General features: G+C 42.8%; 1 protein-coding gene across 2 annotated transcripts in view; it reads right to left on the reverse strand.

The window, feature by feature from the left end:
- Positions 1-24169, reverse strand: part of LOC112118065 (choline-phosphate cytidylyltransferase B) — a 66169-nt gene that overhangs the window by 36560 nt on the left and 5440 nt on the right. The window contains exon 1 of one of the 2 annotated variants that reach the window (XM_024216263.1): positions 11591-11722. The exons of the other annotated variant lie outside the window; for it this stretch is intronic. Within the exon in view, the coding sequence (XP_024072031.1) occupies positions 11591-11707 (117 nt within the window). The 5' untranslated portion in view covers positions 11708-11722. Of the gene's footprint in view, positions 1-11590; positions 11723-24169 lie in introns of those variants that run through there. 2 annotated transcript variants of the gene reach the window in all.

Genomic DNA, 24169 nt, shown 5'->3' on the forward strand with positions numbered 1-24169 from the left:
ATGGACCCCCAGACCCCACCCCTACCCCACCCCTTCCCCCAAGGTCCCACCCCCACTCCTCCTCTTCCCACTCCACCCTTGCCCCTCCTCTTCCCTGCCTCTTTCCGCCCCAAGTGTACCCCGTCCCCGCTCCTCCTCCTCCCTCCCAGTGCCTCCTGCACGCCGCTGAACAGCTGTTCAGCGGCGTGCAGGAGGCACTGGGAGGGAGGAGGAGGAGTTGATCAGTGGGGCCCGTGGACTCCTGTTTGATAAACGCTGCCTTAAGGACTATCTAGGTCTGCCTCTGGGTACTCAAGGAATGCCTCTTGAAGGACCAGGTGTTCAGGGAGTGAATTTTTACTCCTGGGGATAGGTGTCTGATTTACGATTATCTTTTTTGCATCTATTGTTTCATGATATTACCTCCCAATTATAAATTAAAACTATATTACCAGTAACCATGACCCAGCTGAGGTGTATTACACTGCAGTTACAACTTAACTGCCCCTTATCTCTGTGTACCTCCAGGTAAAGATTCTGCAAGTGGAATTTATTTAAAAGTTCTGTTGATGATGCATGAACCAAAAGAGTATCCAGCTCATTCTCCCAGATTTCTATTGGCTCTGCAGAGCAAATATGAATAAAGAGTAATTCAGAATAATTTATTTATATTTTTAATAATATTTTTAAAAAATTCATCCAATTTGCAAACAATCCAGACAGCCATTTTTTCAAATACTATCTGGGCTTCATCCTCCATAAAGTCATGTTATGCATTACTAATCGTTGTATAATAATTATTGACTGACTAATAATCACAAGATGCAAGTATAAGTTTCAGAAAGAAAGGAACAATGCAGAAAATTCTTCCCATCATTTTACAAAAGTGTGTGGTGATATGTATAGATTCATAGCTTTTTATGGCCAAAAGAGACCATTATGATCTACTCTAATCTGCATTTCAAGAAGTGGTTTCTGCATCAAGCCCATAGGCTCTAGCTCAACCAGAAATTATCGTTTAGAAAGTATGACATATTTTAGAGGTATGTTGGGTCCCAAACTCAAACAAAGCACAAGTTAAAGAACCAAATATGTACCAAACATCAGGTACACAAGATGGAAAAAGACACAGTTCTGCAATTCAACACTGCCTCAGTACAGACAAGCATTTTGTGGGAGTTAGCCACCAACACAGAACCACGAAAGAACAACCTGAGGGCAAGCCATTATTTAATACTTCCGTCAACCTAGCAGCATCTACCTCTGGTTTTAGGTCGGCTTAATTACATCGCACGGGGCATGACGTTTTTCATGGCCTTGATCAATGTAGTTAAGCCGACCTAACTTTATAGTGTAGACTAACCCTTAGTTCTGGCATATCTTTGTATATAAAGCTGGCTGTGTCGGTGGTTTCTATATATGTATTTCTGACAAATGTGAATAGTTCTTAGCTCCTTCCTATGGGTTTTTTCTGCTTTAGTATTTTTTATGTAGTAAATTCCTTGCTTTTGCTGTCTAGTTACACTAGCCTTTTTACTCGTCTTCCTAGGCTGTGATATAGACATTCACAATAACTGAAAAAAGCATTGTTTGAGAAATAGACAATGTTCAACTGAAACAGCAAGTTCCAAATAGCATAACACACATACATATGAGCAAGAAATACAAGACATTCTATAGTATATAATATTCGCACCAATTCTCCTATCCTATCTGTGACTCTTGCAATGACATCTCAGTAGTTCTATATATCTGACCAATAAATAATGCAACATCTTGTTGCCAGGGGTACAGCATATTTAGATATGTAGCAATGGTGTGACTCTCAGTGAAGTGAAAAGCAAATCACAATCTAATTCTTGGTGGTGATATGCTGCAGGCAAAGAAAAAATATTTTAAAAGTGTGCCAAAGAAAGTTATGTGCATACCAACAAAGGCCAGATTTGATACCCTTTTTAAATTTTTGGTCCAAAACAGCCAGAAATCATGAATACTAGTTTCGGGTCCAAATACAGTACACAACTTGTGCAGGGCTAAGATCACCTACATTTAGTCAAACCATGCCTCTTTTAAGCTGTTCAGACACAGCCTTATTACAGTCATCTGCTCTAATGCTCCTTCTCCATGACATCTGTACCCCAGCATAGATCCAAATTGAAGAAGAGCCGATGTCAGGCTCCCTAAATCACACCACATTGTGGAAAAACAAAAGCATGGCTGTAACGATAATAAAGCCCTTTATATCTATAATGTTGCTAACTATAAAAGTTAAAATCATATGCATTTGTTGAGGAGTTTACTTGTGTGAACTGGTAAGAATATCGGAAATACTTCTAGAGCAGTTATGTATGAATCATCCTGAATCATTGTTTAAATATCAGATCAAATAAAAAGCAAAAAAAAAGTCAGATCAAAATATTGAAAGTCAAGGCTAATACAATTTCTAGAAATAGCTTCTTCAAATTTCATACTTAGTCGCATCAATGGGGAATAATCTCTACAGCCATTATAGCTCTAGTTTAAACCATTATTATAGCTCCACCGAGTGAGACTAATATATAGTAATCTTTCTCATCTACTCTTAACTGAAATGTTAGCGTTTTTCAAAACTCCTGAATGATTTCACCAACACAACTAGCATATTTTTAAAAATTATTGTAAAAATGATTAAAGCCCCTAAGATAAAATTTTCAAAAGTTTCTAAGGGTATGTCTACACTACGAGGGTAATTCGATTTTACTTAAATCGAATATGTGGAATCGATATTGCAAAGTCGAACGTGTGTGTCCACACTAAGGACACACTAAGGACAGTAATTCGACTTTGTGAGTCCACACTAAGGGGGCGAGCGTCGATATTGGAAGCGGTGCACTGTGGGCAGCTATCCCACAGTTCCCGCAGTCCCCGCTGCCTATCGGAATTCTGGGTCGAGCCGCCAATGCCTTCTGGGTAAAAAAAATTTGTCGTCATCCGTCCGTCACTAACGCCCTCCCTCCCTCCATGAAAGCGCCGGCGGGAAATCAGTTCGCGCACTTTTCTGGTCAGTGACAGCGCGGACGCCACAGCACTGCGATCATGGATCACGCTGCGACCATCGCTGCACTTGTGGCCGTTCTCAACACCTCGCAGCTTATCATACACCTTTCCCTGAGGCAGATGCAGAGAAATCGGGCGAGGAGGCTACGGCACCGCCGTGAGAGCCTGAAGTCGGAGAGTGGCACAGAGCTGTCAGAAACCACGAGCCCCAGCGCCCAGGACATCACGGTGGCAATGGGGCATGTGGATTTTGTTGAACGGCGATTCTGGGCCCGGGAAACAAGCACGGACTGGTGGGACCGTATAGTGCTTCAGGTCTGGGATGAATCCCAGTGGCTGCGAAACTTTCGCATGCGGAAGGGGACTTTCCTCGAACTTTGTGAGTTGCTGTCCCCTGCCCTGAAGCGCAAGGACACCCGCATGCGAGCAGCCCTCACTGTCCAGAAGCGAGTGGCCATAGCCCTCTGGAAGCTTGCAACGCCGGACAGCTACCGGTCAGTCGCGAACCACTTTGGTGTGGGCAAATCTACCGTGGGGGTTGTTGTCATGCAAGTAGCCAAGGCAATCGTGAAGGTACTGCTCCCAAAGGTAGTGACCCTGGGAAACGCGCAGGTCATCATAGATGGCTTTGCCGCGATGGGATTTCCAAACTGCGGAGGGGCTATCGATGGGACTCACATCCCTATCCTGGGACCGGACCACCAGGCCAGCCAGTACATCAATAGAAAGGGCTACTTTTCAATGGTGCTGCAAGCACTGGTGGACCATCGGGGACGGTTTACAAACATCTACGTCGGATGGCCGGGCAAGGTTCATGACGCTCGTGTGTTCAGGAACTCTGGTCTGTTTAGACGGCTGCAGGAAGGTATTTACTTCCCAGACCACAAAATAACTCTTGGGGATGTGGAGATGCCTACAGTCATCCTCGGGGACCCAGCCTACCCGCTAATGCCCTGGCTCATGAAGCCCTATACTGGCGCCCTGGACACAGAAAAAGAACTGTTCAACTACCGTCTCAGCAAGTGCAGAATGGTGGTGGAGTGTGCTTTTGGCCGTCTCAAAGGGAGATGGAGAAGCTTACTCACTCGCTGTGATCTCAGTGAAACCAATATCCCCATCGTTATTGCAGCTTGCTGTGTGCTCCACAATCTATGTGAGAGCAAGGGGGAGACCTTTATGGCGGGGTGGGAGCTAGAGGCAAATAGCCTGGCTGCTGATTACGTCCAGCCAGACAGCCGGGCCATTAGAAGATCCCAGCGGGACGCCCTGTGCATCCGGGAGGCTTTGAAAGCTAGGTTCCTGAGTGAGCAGGGCAACCAGTGACTTTTCAGTTTGTGGACAGAGAAGCTGAACCTGCCCCCGTTTCTTTACCCAGTTCATTTTGACTATCCTCTCCAGTTACATACCCCCTTCACCCCCTTCCCCTTCCCAAAAAATAAAATCATTTCGATTTTGTTAATGAACAGCGTTGTCTGTATTGCTGTTTTCGCGGGAATATTTTAAACCGGGGACGCAGACTGTGGCGGGGGGCGGGTTCAGTGTTCTGATGCAAATGATGCTTCTAAACTCCCGGAATGACAGGCTCCGCACTGGTGGACTGGTTATTTCAATGGAGAACATGAAAAACACCTCCCAGACTGACCAGGGTAACCAGTGACTGCACTGTGTATGTGTCCTGATGCTGGACCTGACACCGCCTCTGTACCCTGCTAAAGGTCACTGTCCTGCCCAATTACCAAGCCCCTTCCCCCCCTCCTGACAGACTCTCCCTCAAAAGAACCTGACTGAAACAGTAATGGAGAGAAACAAACATTTTATTGCGAACCAGACATGAAACGTGGGGTGTGAAACTTGGACGGGGGCTTCTGTGAGGTGGGTGGGAAAGGACTTATGAAATTTTGGGGAATGTCAGCCTTCTAGTGCTAGAGCAGTCTGCAGGGGTTGACTGAAAGTTTTAACGGCCCTTGCCGCCCCTCCTTCTTTGGAGTTTGGGTGAGGGTGGTGTGGGACTTGGTGGCGGGTGAGGGCGGTTACAGATAGACTGCAGCGGGGCTCTGTCCTCCTGCCTCCGGTCTTGCAGAACATCCACAAGGCGCCGGAGCGTGTCCGTTTGCTCCCTCATTAGTCCAAGCAGCTTTTCAGTAGCCTGTTGGTCCTCCTGACGCCACCTCTCCTCCCGTTCCATGACTGCTCGGTGCATTTGTGACAAGTTCTCCCTCCACTGTGTCTGCTGGGCTGCCTGGGCTCGGGAGCAGTCCATTAGTTCTGAGAACATGTCTTCACGCGTCTTCTTCTTCCTCCGCCTAATCTGCGCTAGCCTCTGGGAGTGTGCTGAGAGGCTGGGTTGGGAGACAGTCGCAGATGTGTCTGTGTGAATTGTGAAAAGGGAGTGAATTCCTGAGACAGATAAATGAAATTGTATACAAAGAACCTAGTCTTTCTCTGTGAACAAGACCATGCACTGCACCTCTCACATGCGCACTCAGGACAAGGTCGAATTTTCGGCCGTCGCCTTCAGTGCCTGTGGATTTGCGGAGGTCTTGGACTGTTCAGAGAACTGTGGCTGGAGACCTGAACTTCTGGAGCGGGCAATAATGGTAAGCCGCAGACTTGTGGCTGCTTAAAACTCCAGCAGTAGCACTGGCCTCCTTTCACATTGAAAGCAATGCCAGTCTCTGCTGCCAGCAATCAGGACAGCATCAACTCTGCCCCTGTCCCACCCCCTCGCGGCTGTCCCAGGGAAAGATCCCTGTATGCTGCCCCTCTCCCTCCACCGCGTGGCTGTAAAGCAGTCCCAATACTAACATTCCCCTCCCTAATTCAAAGCAGGGCGTCATGAGCGACATCACCCTCCTGAGGATCCCGGACACCCAGAGAGAACGCATGCTGCGGGAAAGCATGCAGAAACCGGGGCCGTATGCCGCCATGCTATGTCGGGCCATGATCCCGGAGTACTTGATTGTGGCGTGGAGGGGGCATGTCTGCTACCACGGAGGGCCCACTAAGATCGCCCTACCCCGGAACCTGATCAACAGGCTTGAGCTCTACCTCCACGAGACCTACGAGGAGTTCTCCTACGAGGATTTCTCGTCGATCCCCGGCCACATTGACCGGATTTTCGCGTAGGTGCACTGGGACTATGGAGTGGAGCGTCTTGGGCCTGGGAATCATGGAGTAACGGACATTGTGAAAATTTTTTAAAACACTTGGGACTAAATTGAGAAGAGCCCAAGACAGAGAAATCATGAAAACCCATTTGTTACCTTTGTAAATATTCCTGTTTTGTACCTGATTATTTTTTTACTAGTTTACAGAACTTTTATAAATGTACATTGTTAATAGTATAAATATTACCGTTCTGTTTTAAATAAATGTTTACATGTTTACAGCACTTACTGCTTGATCCTTCCCCTGATTCTGTGTCCGGGGTAAGGGATGGGGACGGTTGGTACGGGATCTCGGTAAGGGTGATGAAGAGCTCCTGGCTGTCGGGGAAATCAGCGGTGCCAGCGCTGTCGACTGCCTCGTCCTCCTCATCTCCTTCTTCATCTTCCCCGTCCGCTGTCATGTCCGACGAGGAACCGGCCGCGGACATGATCCCATCCTCGGAGTCCACGGTCAGGGGTGGGGTAGTGGTGGCGGCCGCTCCCAGGATGGAATGCAGTGCCTCGTAGAAACGGGATGTGTGGGGCTGGGATCCGGAGCGTCCGTTAGCCTCTTTTGTTTTTTGGTAGCCTTGTCTCAGCTCCTTGATTTTCACGCGGCACTGCGTTGCATCCCGGCTGTAGCCTCTCTCTGCCATGGCTTTGGAGATCTTCTCGTAGATCTTAGCATTCCTTCTTTTGGAGCGCAGCTCTGAAAGCATGGACTCATCGCCCCACACTGCGATGAGATCCAAGACTTCCCGATCAGTCCATGCTGGGGCCCTCTTTCTATTAGATTGCACGGCCATCTCTGCTGGAGAGCTCTGCATAGTTGCCACTGCTGCTGAGCTCCCCTCGATGTCCAAAGAGGAACTGAGATTCAAACTGCCCAGACAGGAAAATGAAAATGAATTCAAATTTTCCCGGGGGTGTGGCTGGTCAGAGCATCCGAGCTCGGACTGCTGTCCAGAGCGTCAACAGAGTGGTGCACTGTGGGATAGCTCCCGGAGCTATTACCGTCGATTTCCATCCACACCTAGCCTAATTCGATATGGCCATGTCGAATTTAGCGCTAATCCTCTCGTTGGGGAGGATTACAGAAATTGATTTAAAGAGAGCTTTATGTCGAACTAAATGGCTTCCTGGTGTGGACGGGTGCAGGGTTAATTCGATATAACGGCGCTAAAGTCGACATAAAAGCCTAGTGTAGACCAGGCCTAAGTGACGTGAGAGCCTAAGTCTCATTGAAAGTTAATGGGACTTAGGCTCCCAACTCCTGTAGCTGCTTTTGAAAATGTTACTGTAGAGACTTATTTTGGAAGGAAGAGACATACAGTATGAGTAAAGAAAACTTCCACTGCACTTCAGTGAAAGGTCAAACCAAGTGGTAGTCCTTCAAGTTTGTTTTCAGGTAAGTTTCTATGTGTATTGTTTTTAACTGCAGCACTGTAATTAGAAATTGCCATTGCTTCTTTTTGTTGTAGACACTGTCTGGGATTGTCTCCAACCCCACCTGAGCATGTGCGTTGTTGTTGTTGTTTATTTACTATTTAGGTTTTGGTAATTCCCACTGGGCGATAGATGCTTTCCAAACCTGGATGAAGACAAAGGCCTTGATCCTGCAAGGAGCCAGGAGCTATCCACAGGGAATTAATTGCAGAATCAAGCCCAAAGCCTACATCATCATAAACAAACTAAATAAATAGGTTCAGACAGCTGCAACTTCCAAATTAACACCCCCTCCCCTTTAATCTTCTCTATTCCATCTGCCTCTGCTTCCCAGCTAACCTAAGGGCTTGCCTATGCTGAGGATTTTTAGCCACCTAGGTAGCTACATTGGTGCAAACATGTCCCTAGTGTAGACATAGTGCACCAGTTTAAAAAATACAATTTGCATTGATGCAAATTATCCCATTTTCAAACAGTTGGCGCTTCCATAACCAGACCATGTCTACAGTATAGGTGTATACTGGAATAGCAACACTTGTATAGCTGCACCAGAGGCTAACACCCACATTGTAGACAAGACTAGAATGTAATGGATTGTTTCATTGTCTGAGGCAAAGGTCACTGAAGGGGTGTGAAGAAAGGAGCTATTAATTGGCAGGCAGGTGCATGAAAATAGGGAACACAGAGTAGGCAAAGTTACAGGGAAGGATGGAGCAGGGAGTATCTACTTCAATATGAATTCTTAGTGGAGCCTCTGACTGGCTTTTTTTAGTTCAAAAATCCCAGACAGCGTCTGCAAAAAAAGAAAGTCATGGCAATTTAAATAAAAATAGTGCTACATATAGAAAAAAACTCATATTTCAATACACATTGAAACTTACCTGAAAACTGACTTCAGTGTCTCCTGCTTTCCTCATTCACTGAAGGACACAGAAGTTTCCTTTAATCCTACTGTGACACTTCATGTCAAGATGGCAGCCTCCATGACATAAAGTCAGAGGGATTGACTGAAAAAGAAATATTTACATTGTGACAGATATTAATTAAAGTATTTGCTGTTTTGGGGAATCAAATAAGCAATTCTTTTTTTAATTAAAAAGTCAATAACAGTAAATATCTACTATACAAAATATCCATTTATGAAGTCCTACTAACTCCTATTGCTTCTGTGAAAATATGTATTGACCTATGCAAAGTTTCATTATTAATTAATGGACACTTTCTTCAAGCATTTCATGTTGTTTGATCTAATTTTGAATTATATGTATATTTAGATTTTAAAAATAGTTTATTTTTTAAACTGCCTATACAAAGAGTTCAGGGCGCCCTGACTATTCATTACTCTCAGACCAACATAATGACCACCCAGCTGCATGAAAAAAATAATTTGTAAATAACACAAATTCAGCTCACCAGTATTACATAATCGCCTGGTAACAAATTAAAATACAGTGTAATGGAACTATAGTAAAGTTCTTTTAATTAGGACTCCCCAATGGAGAGCCTTGTATCCCAGTTAAGTGGCTGTCCCAATTAATGATCCAACCCAACTCCCATTGACTTTATAGGAGTTGGTTCAGCAACTAAGAGATGAGGCTATTTAAAAAATCTGAAAAGACTTAAAATGAAATCAAGTACTGTACTGAATAAGACTAATGGACTAGATCCTCAGTTGATACACTGGCATAGCTCCATAGTTTTCAATGGAGCTATGGTGACTTACACCAGGTAAGGATCTGGTCGCATATACACTACTTTCCATCTTTATTAGTTCTTTTAATCTTTATCATTTTTGTATGTAAGGAACAAAGCTTAGAAATTCAAGCCTTTTATTACTCTAAGTTCCATTTAACCCTTCTGGCCATTGGCTATCAATGTTTCCACTTTAAGACACACTTTTGCCAAAAGAGTTCTGATTAAGCAGCAGTCAGGACCATTCACTATCATGTGTATAGTGGATTGTATTCTTAAATATTCAGGACCATTCACTATTAGGTGGAGTATACTGTATTCTTAAATATTCTGACTTCTCCTCTATTTCAACACTGGCACATTTCTTTCAGCAAGTATGGAGGTAAGGCAGATATGTAGTCCCACAATCTCATCTTGGAAGTATGAGTTTTCCATAAAGCTTTATTCCAAGTGTCTCTATTATCATTACTGATTTATTAATATTCATGAAGCTCTAAAAAAGATCATTATGAGTTCCTGTTTTATTCATGTATTCTGGTTGCCACCTTCATTTCCATAGGAATTCTACTGGAATGACTGATACTTTAAATACCTGCTTCACACTGACATTTTTTCCTTTAAATTCTTTTTATGTGGCAGGATAGAAGGGATATAATGTATTCAAAAGTGTTGTATTATGTGTAAGAAAAATCTTAACAAACAGCATTAGTAAACAGTGCAGTACAAACATTAAAAAAAGCCCATCCAAAGCCTTTCCATTTATAAATTAACAGGTTTTTTTTTAAAAGTTGTTAGTTAATTATAAGAAGAGCGAGTGGAAAATGTTAATTTAGGCCAACTCCAGCAACTGTTGCTATTTGTCAGAACAGTATAATATTTGAAATATAATGTTAAATGTAATTATTGAAGTTGGATTTTTTTTAATTGTTTTAATTAAGGTTGTGATTTAATTCTGGTGGTAAATGATCTCATTTCCAGTGCTAAACTATTGCATAAGTCATAGTGTCACACCTTATTGATATCCATTTCTCGGGCTTCTTTCATATGTATCATTATTATCCATGCCTTGTGGTAACACATATAGGGAAAGGTTAACCATTACCCTTGTCTAGAATAATAAACCAGACAGTCTTAAATGCAGAACAACGATAAAAACGTTCCAAATGTAAGAAAGATTAGCACATGAAAATACACTGCACTTAGGCTGCAGCACCCCGAATGGAGCCTGTGCTTGTTTGACTGTGAAGTGGCCTGGGCTGCCTGGATGAGCCTTTTGTCACCTTCAGTCAAAGACTAACAACTTGTTTTATCATCACACACCTTCCCCAAAGTCCCATTTCTCCACACTGCCCCTTCAAACAGCACTCTTTTAATCAACGGGATATAAAGGATGGGTGGCATTTACCATAATTTAGAGCCCTAAATCTCATTGGAAGCCTGCCCTCCAAAGTTCTTTATGACTTTAGAAAAGCAGCAAGTAACACCTCATTATCTTGTCTTATTTGTTAAAGAGCTGAATCCTGCCTGATGCAGAATGAACCTGCAGCACCCTGGGAGTGAAACTGAACAGTGATGGTGGAAGAGGGTTTTTAATGCAAAACATCAGACATACAGCGATAAAGGAATTCTCTACCGAATGTGCAGCCAGCATCTCTGAATGCACTGTTGTCATATACTAGTTATTTAAGATCTGCAGCTTTTTTTTTTAATGCAGCTTTCCCGAGTCACATGCTTTCTATACCTGAAGTGAAATCATGGAAGTGTACACTGGCAATCTCCTTAGAACCTTTTAGCAATGTGAGTGATCTTGCCATATCATTTCCCCCCCACATGCATCCTTAATTCACTGTCTTTTATTTAGGAATGTGGCAATTCTGCTTATCTGTCATTTTATTTCCCAAAGTCAGCACAAAGACAAAGAACAGGCGAGGATACAATGAACAGCCTTGCTGTAAATCCGAACCTAAGAAAGGCTAAAGAAAAATGCCATTTTTACATTTTCCGACATTGTTATAGAAAGAGACCTGCCATAACAGAATATTAACCTCTTCCTCACAGACAAAAACGCAATAATCCTAAATAGTCTGTATTTTTTCCACAGCTGGCACAATAGTTTTTGTAATCCAAGTTCTCCCAGTGCAGACCCTGAGCACAATCAACTGAGATACGTTAGGCTGCAGTTGAATTTACAGAATTTACATGTTAAATCTTTGAACAATTGATTCCTTTACATTCTAATAAGACAAAGAGCTCTTGGGTGACAAATACATACATCCTTTGTCTCTACTTACCAACCGAGGCTGAGGGCATGTGTGTTCTATCTCCTCCATGGTTTCTGAAAGAAGCTCATTAGAAAGGGATTTTGGGATACCTGTTTCTGACTCAGCATCGGTGGTGAGCACTGGCATGGCCAGTGAATGTTTGTTTTTCTCCGCGATGCCCTCTCTGCTGTTCTCTTTGCAGCCAGATAATGTTTTTCTTTGTCATGTAATTCCCTCCCCCACCCCTCACCTTTCTTCTCTCTCCCTTCCCTTGAGGAATTAAAGGTTTTTCTTTCAAGGAGAAGCGAAGAGGCAAGGCCTCAGTTTATCACTATAACAACCAGCCAGCAACAGAGCAGCTGGTGTGGGATACAGTATTCTCATTTGCATGATGTCTTCTGGTTGGTTACTGTCACCATAGTACCACTCCATCTGATTTATGTGCTGTATTGACATTAGATGATACAGCACCAGAACTTATGGAAGGAGGGGTTATTTAGCACTATAGGACTTTGTTAATGTGAACAAACACAGTTGCACTCTACATATCAGACACCCCCCCTTCCCAAGATACATATTAAAATTCTCCCAAATTATACCCCCATCTGACATGATTAATGGAGAAATGTACTCATTTTTTGCATGTAACCAAGCTTTAATTAGTATTGCATTCTGTTGGATGGAGATTTATAGACAAAAACTGAGGACCACATTTTTATATATGGGGACTAAGATGCATGTGCAAAAATCTGTGCATTTATTGCACATACAAAACCCATACTTGCAGCAGGCACAATTACAAATTGTTACATACAGATACCAGATATGCATGTAAAAGCTCATTCTAGAGTCTAGGTGATTCCTTAAAGTCCTGGCTGAGACACAATGGTTACTGTCCATGCACAGGGTGTAAGACTGGGAGTCAGCCAACTGTCCTGACTCTGCCATTAGCCTCCCATGTGACGGGGGCAAGTCACCTAACCTATATCTGCTTCAATTTTCACGATAAAGTGGGATAATAATACTTTACTCTGAGATCTTTTACTTTATTGCACTATAAAAGTGCAAAGTATTACTTTTCTAAATTGAGATCACAAGGCAATTAACAGCTTGATATATCTGTTAACTAAAGATCAGTGACCTATACAGCATTCTGTATTGCAGAGGATGTGTACTACTGACATGGTAATACTGTTTATAGAGAGTCTTAATTCACCCGTTCTTATATGGCTTTGCTGTTCTTTCTTGACTTACGTCTTTGTAGTTCTTTGGTGCTGAAAGGACAGCTCCTCCAAGTGGAAACTTTACTTGCGGAATCAATTAGTGAAAAATAGATATAGAGAGGGACTGGTTATCTGGTCCTGTTCATGCTAACACTTACCATATTGCATAGTTCTTACTACTGTATTTCCAGTGTCTTCAATGGCTTTGTCCACTGGTGATTAATTACTGATAGAGCTCCATTTTTGCTATTCTTTGTGGAAGTGCAAACAAAGACTACTAATATTTTTAACACCATGTTATCTAGACCTGCTCATCTAGCCACAGCCACTCATGATAGTAAGCACTGCACACAGTCGTAAATGTTTGAAACTTGGACCCTAGCACACCACTCAAATCTGCAAAGCTATGTTTTACTAAAGGGACTTGAGAGTTGGACTTTGAAGGTAGCTTGAAAGCAAAAATCTACCGCCCCTCTCTTTTTGACATTTTGAAGGAAAAACAGTCAACTTATATCTCTTACATGATTTCAGGCTACGGTACCTCTCCAAAGTCAAATGACTCAGAATACGAATTCTAATTGTTACAATCCAGACCACCAGGTGGACTTAGTACAGAGAGAGAATGAAAAATCTGATAAACAGTGAGTGGCTTGTCCTTCAATGAGCTAGTAATGGAGCCTGTAGTAGAATATTTGATTAACATGTTTATTACTTCTCCCATTGACTGAATGTATTTCCTTGTAGTTCTTGACACTTGTACTTAGACCATTTATAAGGATGTATTGAATATGTGATATTGGCATTTATTATCCATTGTAGCAAGGTGAATTGGCCTTCCTCTGACACAGACAGGGAGGAACCACTTCCTGTCCCCTAGTGGGTGGAGCCATGCTGGGCCTGCCCCTTGTGCTGGAAGTGGAGGGTGGAACAGGAAGTATAAGAGGCCAGGCCTCCCGTTCAGTTGAGGAAGAGCCAGTGACGGAGTCAGACACAGCTTCCTTGTTGCTGGCCCCTGAACCAGGGATTGAACTGTATCAACCCTGCCTCTGGAGGAACACGAGGAGATGCTGCTACCTGGTGAATACCCCAAGGAGCTGCTGGAACTGCCAGTTGCCAAGTCCCCAGAAGCCCGAGTGCCCATGAGGAATGAAGCCCTATGACTAGGTAGGGGTAGGAAGTAGCCTAGGGAACCAGACATTAGTCCAGTTGTGTTTGCTGAAACTACAGTCAGCATGTTTTGGCAGGATTTTTACTAACCCAGTGGCGGGATTTCCCGCCACTGTTAGGGCCCTGGGCTGAGAGCCGGTAGAGTAGGGTGGGCCCAGGTCCCCCTACCCCCTGCTGCCAAACCCACCCCTCAGATGGCAGCCTTCCACCTTAGGCCACATGGCCTGCATTCGTTTGCTATCTACCCCAGCCAGGGAGCTTGGCCATAGATTGCTTCTTCTCTGGGGGCTTGAGCCTAATTGTTTACTGTCTGCCAAAGACTACTTTTGCTCTACCCCAGACGGTGAGCTGGGCCACAGACTGCTTTTGCTCTGCTCCAGCCAGAGGGCTTGAGCCTGACTACTTAATATTGCTCGGCCCCGCCCAGAGGGCTTGAGCCTGGCTGTGTTTGCTGCCTGGCCAAATCAGAGGGCTGGCTATAGACTCCTTACTGATTTACAGTGCTAATCCCCTGTTGATCAGCCCTCAGCCGTTAAGTGGCGTAGTAAGGCATAGTGGCCTCCCTCTGATGCAGACAGGGAGGAACCATTCTAAGCCCCTACATCCATAGTTGTAGATTTCTTTCCTACTTTGATGTATGTATGTGCTTTTTGATAAATGACAGCAGCAGGACACAGGAGTTAAGAATGTATTCTTTTTCTTTAAAATGCCTTCACTTTATGTGGAAAAGTCTAATCATTATATGTGCTTGTAGTTTTTGGTAATAAAACTAAAATTGCTATTTTGATATAAAGGAAATTTATTTAGTATTCTACAAAAAGTATTTGTGTTCTAGATACACAGAAAGTGGCACAGTTTTAGGGATTAGGCCTTTGATCCAAAATGTGCCCTCAGTCCAAAATATAGCCAAGTATTTTTACCACAGCAAAATACAAATTAAATCTCTAACCCCTGTGATTAGGGTAGGAATCTGGACAGTGTCTTCTTAAGAATTGACTTGTTTTTTAGTCATCCTGTACGGCCATTTTATGACACATAGGTTATGGGTTTTCACTACTGATATACCAGATTTTCTCAGACTTGTTGTACACAGCAGTAATGTCAGGATAACTTTGAGTTGATGCTTTTGTAATGAAGAGAATACCTTGGTTGGCTTGAAATGTAATAGGCTGAAAGATGTGGCTTTCAGTAGCACTTAGCCACGGTGGCTACGTTTAACTTTTATTTAAAACATAATTTTGAAGATTTTGTTGCTCCAATTCAAGCTTAATAAAGGAAAAATAGAAATTAAAGTGAGCTGACACCATGATGAACTATAAGAGAACCATGACTCACAATCGTTCTTCATTAATAGGCAGCTTTATTTAAAATGTCATATCAGACATGGCACAGGCAGTAGAGAAGAGGAACTCTTCAAAAGAGAGGGGGAGGTGGGGATGAAGAAGAGATGAGAAAGGGCATGTAAAAGGGAGAAGATGCAAAGAGTGCAAGTGAGAGACTGGATTGGGGAAAGAAAGGAGAAAACATAAAAAAGAGGCAAACTCTGAACAAGGCAAAACATGTTTTGTTTTTTGTTTTTGTTTTGGGTTTTTTGTTTTTGATGTCTCTAAACCCCCTTGCTGAATCTTTTCTCTTGTAATTAAGTTGCCTATAATTTATTTTCCCTATATACAGGACTCACACACTATTAAAGACATTCTCGGGGGAAATAATTAAAAACATGATTAATGAAGCACCATGATCTTAATTTGTTACTCATTTCCTTAAGAAACAAATGCAGTGCTTTTTAGGGTAATATTCACCCAGATATGGAAAGTAAATGCAGAGCCCTTCACAGTGGGGCTGAGTAAGGTGGGGACTTGGGCAGAGTGTCGACATAAAGCAGTCCTCTGCAAACTTTTCCAGGCATGCCAGCTCTTAAAAGACCAGTGTGGAGAGAATAACTGCCAGAGGCGGGAGTACCACTTGATGTATACTCAGTTGGACCCAGTGGTCCAAACCCCTCCCCATCAGGGAGTGCAGAGGGGAAGTAGCTATTCTTCCAGCTCAATGGCTGTGTGTGAGTTGGCAATGTAAATTTCTTCCTGTCCTTTTCACTCTTTTCTTTAGTTAACTGTGCAAAGTCTATTACTCTAGCATTGTGCAGGGAAGGGTGAATTATACCTTTATTTCATTTAAGGTCTGCATATTAAATCTTGTCAACATTCTGATTTAATAAGTTTACAGTACAGCTATTTTTTCATCTTATGGCAGCATTAAAGAAAATGGTTCTCTCTTGCATTAATACTACAGCCTATCTAAACTATACCAATGATGCAAGAGGAATATCCTCTTGCTGCTGCACATTGTATATCCCAGTTTGGGGGGGGAAATCTTGATTAAAATCTTTTCCCATTTGCCTGAACAGAAAAAATAATTAATAAACATATGTTGCCCTTTAATAAAGGCTTTTCTCATGGAAATGCCTTTATTAAATTTAATAGGGTTAAATCATTAAGGTTCTATAGAAATATGATAGGGTTCTTTAGAAAGTATTCTAAAATATATAGAATTGTATATAGCATGATATCCTTTCAATAGGCTTTTTGAGTCATTCTATAGAAGGGATATAATTTTCTATAAATTCTCTAGACTTAAAGGTCCTGTAAAAAGGTTACCATATTAAATTCTGTCAGACTTTTCTATAAGCATTTAATCCAAAGATTTATATGTGGTTTATAAGCATTATTTAGGCCTCATAAAACACTTTTGAGGTAGGTAATACTATACCCATTTTATATATCAATAATGGTCCTGATCCCAAAAAGCATTTAAGCATGTGCATACATTTGCTCATGTCAGTAGTCCCATTGACTGCATGGGGGCTAGTCTGAGAGAGAGCAGTTAATGTCCCAATCCAGGACAGAATTTATGCACATGCTTGCTTTTAATCATGTCTTTTAGTGCTGTCCTCAACATGATGCTTTAGTGAATTGGGTCCTGACTGATTTGCTTTAGGTCACAAAACAAAGTGATTTTCTCACAATGCTTAGTTCTACCCCCTGGACAACAAAGGATGGCATTTTCATTATTTTAAAATAATATTCTGACCTAAATTGAGAAGTCAGGAAATTCCAAGTTAAGAGCAACTCACATCCTTGTGGTGTTTAGATGCTGCATGTGATTATTAGAACTGGGAGCACTGGCTGTTGGGAGTCTGAAAGGACAGGAAACAGGAAGGAGGGGGGAGAAGTTACAGAGTGTGCAGCTACAGCTTGGTAAAGAGATTTCCACTGTAAATAAAGTTCTGTTGAAGTTTGTTAATACCTTGCCTGGTGGATACAACATTTTGGTGACGAGGATGGATCTTTTGCCTCTGAACCCACCTGCACCCTTTCTGCAAAGCCCAGGTGAGCCTCCAATTGCTTTTACTGTCTGGATCCATATGTTTGAGACTTATCTGCTTGCAATCAGCGCTACAGAGATTTCTGAAGTAAGAAAGCGTGCTCTGCTAATCCACTGCCTTGGAACAGAAGGGCAGCGTATATTTTACACTTTTACCCTTGCAGATGATAAATATGAGACTGCACTCACTGCATTAAAGAACTTTTTTGTGCCAAAAGTGAATGTAGTAGCTAATCGCTACAGATTTTGCCAGTGTGACCAGAAACCAGGGGAGACTATAATGCAGTATATTGCTTCCCTGAGGAGTCTGATTGTAACTTGTGACTTTGGGAATATGGCAGATGAGATGATTAGAGACTAGCTCATTGAGAAAACAACCGTGCTTCGTGTAAGAGAACGCTTACTTCTAGAACCACAACTTACACTAGAAAAAGCAATAACCATTGCTACTCAGATTGAGTCAGCTACAGCTGAAGCCAAAATAATGAGCAAGGGTACAGGAGGCCCAGTCCAGACTGTGACTCCTTTGCAGAAAAGTTCACTATCACTGCAGACAAACAATTGCAAAAGGAAAACTAATGAAAAGCCACTGAATCAGCAAATGCAAAATACAGTAAAAGCATGCTTTCACTGTGGATCCCCACAACATCTTGCAAGCTACACAGGATGTCCAGCAAAAGTAGCTCAGTGCAATCATTGCAAAAAGATTGGGCATTTTGCTAAAGTATGTCGCAGTAGCCAGTTCAATCAACAGGTGCATGCAGTTACAATGCCAGATGTTACTGTGCTGAGTGTAGACAAAATCACTACTGCACATATTCCAGAACAGATAAAGTGCACTGTAAATGTTTCTGCCATACCCTCAGGAAAATCACACTCTATTCAGCTAATGTTGGACACTGGCTCAGCAGTATCTATACTACCTGATTCCATCTATTTGCATTACTTTAAAGATGTGCCTCTTACTGAACCCAAACTTCACTTGGTATGCTATTTGAAAAACCACATTCCAGTACATGACTGCCTGCCAGCAATAGTTACTTTTGGTGATTGCTGTGTAACTGCGGAGTTCTACATTGTCCACAAAGGCACTCCTATCCTTGGCAGAGATTTATTAGCTGCTTTAAATCTCAGGGTAGTTAATGGACGAATTGATCTTCCCCAGCAAAGCACTGTTGTGGTACACACACCAGTTTCAGCTGGGACCCAACTCCAGGTTGAGGAGAAACTCGGCTGTGCTTATGGGTTTCTGCATAAAGTTAAAATGCGGAATAATGTGATGCCTGTATGACAGAAATTACGGCGCTTACCATTTTCAGTCAGGGAAGCTGTTTCAGAGGAACTTAAAAAACTTGTTCAAAAGGACATTATTGAAGAGATTAACTCCTCGGAATGGGTTTCACCTATAGTAAAATATAATATACTATACCTATAGCAAGGGTGGAGACATTCGCCTTTGTGTGGACCTAAGGGAGCCAAATAAAGCTATTGTGATTGACAGCCATCCTCTTCCTCACATAGAAGAAGTATTTGCAGAACTCCGTGGAGCAAAGATGTTTTCTACTCTTGATTTGCAGAGCGCATACCACCAGGTTATGTTGCATGAAGACAGCAGAGATCTCACAGCATTTATTACACATGAGGGACTATTTCATTTTAAACATGTTCCATATGGTCTCGCATCAGCCCCAAGTACCTTCCAAAAAATCATGTAATTGATTCTGAAGAATCAACATGGAGTTCAGTGCTATTTGGATGATATTATTGTGTTTGGAAATACTACTGAGGAGCATGACAATAACCTGCAGTCTGTATTAAACTGCATCAGCAAAGCAGGCCTCAAGATCAATAGGTCCAAATGTAAATTTAGACAAACTGAACTCTCCTTTCTGGGTCATACAATTTCACAGGCTGGACTAAAACCTGATCCAGATCATATCCTGGCAATTTCAAATGCTCCTCCTCCAACAGATTTCCAAACCTTACGTTCCTTCTTGGGTCTTACCTCCTGGTATGCAAAATTCATTCCCAATTATGCTTCTGTCATTGAACCGTTACGAGAATTACTACGGAGAAGTTCAAGCTTAGTGTGGACAACGGATGCACAAGCTAGTTTCAAAAGGGTGAAAGACTTGATTGTACATAGTCCAGTACTTGCACTATTCAGTCCCGCATTGCCCACAATTGTAACTCCTGATGCTTCTGATTATGGACTTGGGGCTGTCCTCACACAACTTCATGAGGACAACACAGAGACGACTGTTGCATTTGCTTCAAGGACACTAAGTAATGCTGAGAGAAAATATTCTACAGTTGAAAAAGAAGCACTTGCTTGTATCTGGGCTACTGAAAAATGGAGAACTTACCTGTGGGGCCGCACGTTCAAGTTGTGCACAGACCACAGCCCTTTGACGACGTTGCTCACCACGAAAGGACTGGGAAGAGCAGGATATCGTATTGCTAGATGGTCTGCAAGACTATTCTCTTTCAATTATGAACTGGAATATAAGCCTGGAAACGAAAATGTGGTAGCTGATTGCCTTTCTCGCCTGCCTTTGCCTTCACCAGATGGTCCACCAGAGGATGAGGATGTAGTAGTTGCTCTTATTACAAGCACTCTTACTGCAGTTACAAGAGAACAATTTCAAGCTGTTTGTTCAGCGTGTCCAATTCAACAAAAATTACGGGAATTTCTGACAAAGAGATGGCCCAGTAACCCTAAAAACCTTGACCCAGTTTTGCTGCCTTATTTTAGAGTTCGGGATGAACTTTCTTTGCTCGATGGCTGTGTGCTATGAGGTACACACCGGCTACTTGTGCCAGAAGGATTACAGTCAAAACTCGTACACCTGGCACAAGATACTCATCAGGGAATTGTCAGAACCAAACGACTACGGGATCTGTATTGGTGGCCAGGGATGGACTCTCAAACTGAAGCACTCATAAAATCCTGTGTCACTTGCCAAATGCATGATAAGACAGCAGTGACATGTACCCCTCCATTACAGCCTGTTCCTCTTCCTGAATCTGCATGGAAAAAAGTGGCGATTGACATTGTAGGACCCTTTGATACTGCTCCAATTGACTGTTGTTATGCCATCACTTTAATAGACTATTTCAGCAAATGGCCTGAGGTAGCGTTTACATAGCAAATTTCTTCTGCTACAGTAATTAAGTTCCTCTCTTCAGTTTTTAGCCGGGAAGGTAACCCCAAATAACTGGTTTCAGATAATGGTAGTCAATTTACTTCCCTGGAGTTTGAAACTTTTCTAGCAGAGAGGAACATTTTACACAGGAGGTCATCCCTATATTACCCTCAAGCCAATGGGGAAATCGAACGGTTTAACAGAAGTTTGAAAGAGAGTTTGTAAACAGCTAAACTGGAAGGGCGATTGTGGATACCCTTCACTACTGATTTCTTGCAAGCATACCGGGCTACACGACATGCCACAACGCAAAGATCACCCGCAGAGTTACTGCATGGGAAACAGCTGAATACTAAACTGAACATTGCTGGATTGTTAAAGGCATGACTTGATGCCCCAAACAAGGATGATGTGAGAAAGACAGTTGAACAGAACCAAGCAAAGTCTAAGGCTTTCACAGACAAATGGCGGGGTGCTAAGGAACCAAAGTTTGAGTGTGGTTCCTTTGTTAGAATACGAAAACCTGGAATCTTACGCAAAGGGGACCATAAATTCACAGCTCCTCTTAAAATCATAAAGAAGAAGGGACCTTACACCTATCGACTTTCTGATGGGCGGGTATGGAATGCTTCTTATCTTGCACCTGCCTATGCACCAAGAGGAGATTATGCCAACACCCAGTCTGCATTGGATGACTTCACCATAGAACCAACACAACGAGACATTGCACTGGAACCGGGGCTTGAGAGACGGCCTGTCGGATCCAGACAACCTGCCTGGACTAGAGACTATGTTATGTAGTATCTACAGTGTTTTCAGTGTAATATTCCTGCCAACAGTATAGTGTCTTGTTTCATATTTGTACCTGTGGTTAGAACAACAATGTTTATTTTAATTTGGAAAGTTTCTTAAGAGAGGAGGGAATGTGGTGTTTAGATGCTGCATGTGATTATTAGAACTGGGAGCACTGGCTGTTGGGAGTCTGAAAGGACAGGAAACAGGAAGGAGGGGGGAGGAGTTGAGGAGGCTAGGAGAGTTAGAGTGTGCAGCTACAGCTTGGTAAAGAGATTTCCACTGTAAATAAAGTTCTGTTGAAGTTTGTTAATACCTTGCCCGGTGGATACAACAATCCTGGGGGAAGAAAGGGAACAACAGTAAAGGTAGAATAGCAGTCTTCTATGAGTTAGTGAGTTTTGTTTGTTACAACCTGGATATCATTTTTAATGGAGATTTGGTAGTACATATACTTGGGTTCTTGTTTTATATACTCATGTTTATGGCTTTTGAGAAATGTGAGTCTACTCTGGAAAGTAATGTAAAAACAGCACCTGCCTACTCAACAGATTTGCTTCTGAGTCATATCTGCTGACTTTAGTGACAAAAATAAGATTGTTATGGCTTTTTACTCCTGTTAGCTCTGTACAGCTACCACAGCTAGGAGAGTGAGTTGGGTTCTATTCCTTCTTTTGCATCAACAACAGGGCCATTGGTCAATTTCCAGTCATTTGCACCAGTACAATCCCACTGGACTCAGTGCATGTGACAAAACATGTGTGTATATAAAGTTTGCTTATTTTCCAGTGTTCCCATTTATCTGAAAACATATTTTTAAATGCATAGTTGAACTAGGTATGGTCAGAAGGCACAAAGCCTGTAAGATTTAATTTACTTCTAATTACATAATTTAAATGTATAGACATCTACATTTTGTACAAATAACTTTATCACAAGGTGAATTATCACAAAATCATAAACTCCTGAAAACGGGGGCTTTTAATAGTGGCCCTGATACACATTTTGCAGAAGTTACATGAAGAACTTTGCTAGGGTAGGGGGTCCTGCACTCTGGTTTTCGTAAGCCAAACTCATTGCACACACCAGGGGCTCTTCACTTCCTCTCCACTCCCACCCACCCTGTAAACACACAAGCTCTCATGTGCCATTTTCCCATTCCCCTATATTTAAGTGACTCAGTGCTACCACCCACCCCTTCCCGCAGGCCAAAAGTTCTGTGTGCCCCCTATTCCCCTTTCCCCCCATACCAGGGGCTCTGTGTTCCCCCACTCTTCCCTTTCTCCCTCATATCCCACTTTCTCCAATGTACCAGGTCCACCAGTCTCTCCCTGCCAGGGGTTCTGTGTGTGACCGCATTTCCCACTTTCCTCCATATCCCCCATTACCTCTTTCCCCCACACCAAGGTTTCCCAATCTGCCCCTGCCAGTGGTTGTGTGTGCCGCCCATTACTTCTTCTCCCATATGAGGGTTCCTCATTCTTCCATCCCCAATGGCTGTGTGTGCACGTCCTTCCACTCAGATCAGGATTCCCCAATCTCCCCCTCATCATGCCAAGAGCTCTGTGTGCCCCCATTTCCTCTACTGCAGAGTCCCCCATTCTACCAATGCCAAGGGATCTGCGTGCATCCCCATTTCCCTTTTCTCCCTACCACGGTCCCAAACTCACCAGCCAGGGTGTGTGTGTGCGCGCCCTACTCCTCTCTCCTGCCATACCAGGATCCCATATTCTCCCTCCCCCATGCTATGGCCTCTCTATGTATCCCTATTCCCCCCCCCCCATTTCCCGCTTCCCCCCAAGGATATTGGGCTTTATATGCACTGCTTTTGTAAACTAATTTGGAACAAAATTCCAGTTGATGAGCAATGATAGTGGATTTCCTCCCAAGAGGATAACAGTTTGTATCTTACACTTGCACTTCTGTTAGATACATAAATAGCTGACCAATTAGTGTTAAGACCAAGTAGACCTACCATTTCTGTCATTAGCTGAGTGGCTGGCTTGATTCTCTTTGTTAATTTTAACAAGCCGGTTTTCACTTATCTGGTTGTCAAGGAAGGACAGATTGCCAACCAAACATTTCTGCAGTCAGATTCATCTGTTGAATGCACAGGATGAGACTATGAAGCATTTTGATGAACTCAGCTAGCTGTTAATAGGCCATTTCCTCCATAGAACCAAAGACTAGGGTACAAATTATACACACATGTACAACTGCCCCTTTGGCTTCAGAATTTGGCCCCAAGTTAATACTAGAGCTGCACACCAGAAATTTACAACACAGCATTTCAACATTTCCAAAAGTGGAGGCCTTAAGAAGAGTTAAATTAGAGCCTTTATCTCCCTATTGGGTTTGAAGAACAACAATTTCTTCTTCGTGTCCAAATTCTATTGCTTATTCCTCCTCAACATTGCTAAGATCCATCCTTTTCTCTGTATCCCTTCAGTGAAAGCTCACATCCAGACCCTCATTATGTCTTCTTTTTATTAATATTACCTCCTCTTCTCTGGCTTCCCTGTCATGCACATCAGCTCCTTCAAATCTACACAAAATGCTATTGCTAAGATTGGCTTCCTTGTCCATATTATTGATCATTTTCTCCCTGACCCATTTTCAGACTGTTTTGCTTCATTCTCCTCCTCCACTGTCTCAAGTTCAAGCTTCTTGAGTCTATCTTCAAAGCTCTGCCCCTCTACAACTTGTCCCTCCCTACTTATGCACCCGGCCCTGTTCAGAAATCACCCCCAAACACCAATTGCTCCACTAATGATGCTAGCCTTTGGTTGGCCATTTCTCAGATTTTCATACAAATGTCTCCATACCTCCTCCTAACCACCCCAGATGTGTGGAACACACTTTCTGGGTGCATCTGAAAGGATCCTATCCCTGCTGCA

Source organism: Terrapene carolina, unplaced genomic scaffold (genome assembly GCF_002925995.2).
Source record: "Terrapene carolina triunguis isolate 2854851 unplaced genomic scaffold, T_m_triunguis-2.0 Scaffold23, whole genome shotgun sequence".
NCBI classification, from domain to species: domain Eukaryota; kingdom Metazoa; phylum Chordata; order Testudines; family Emydidae; genus Terrapene; species Terrapene triunguis.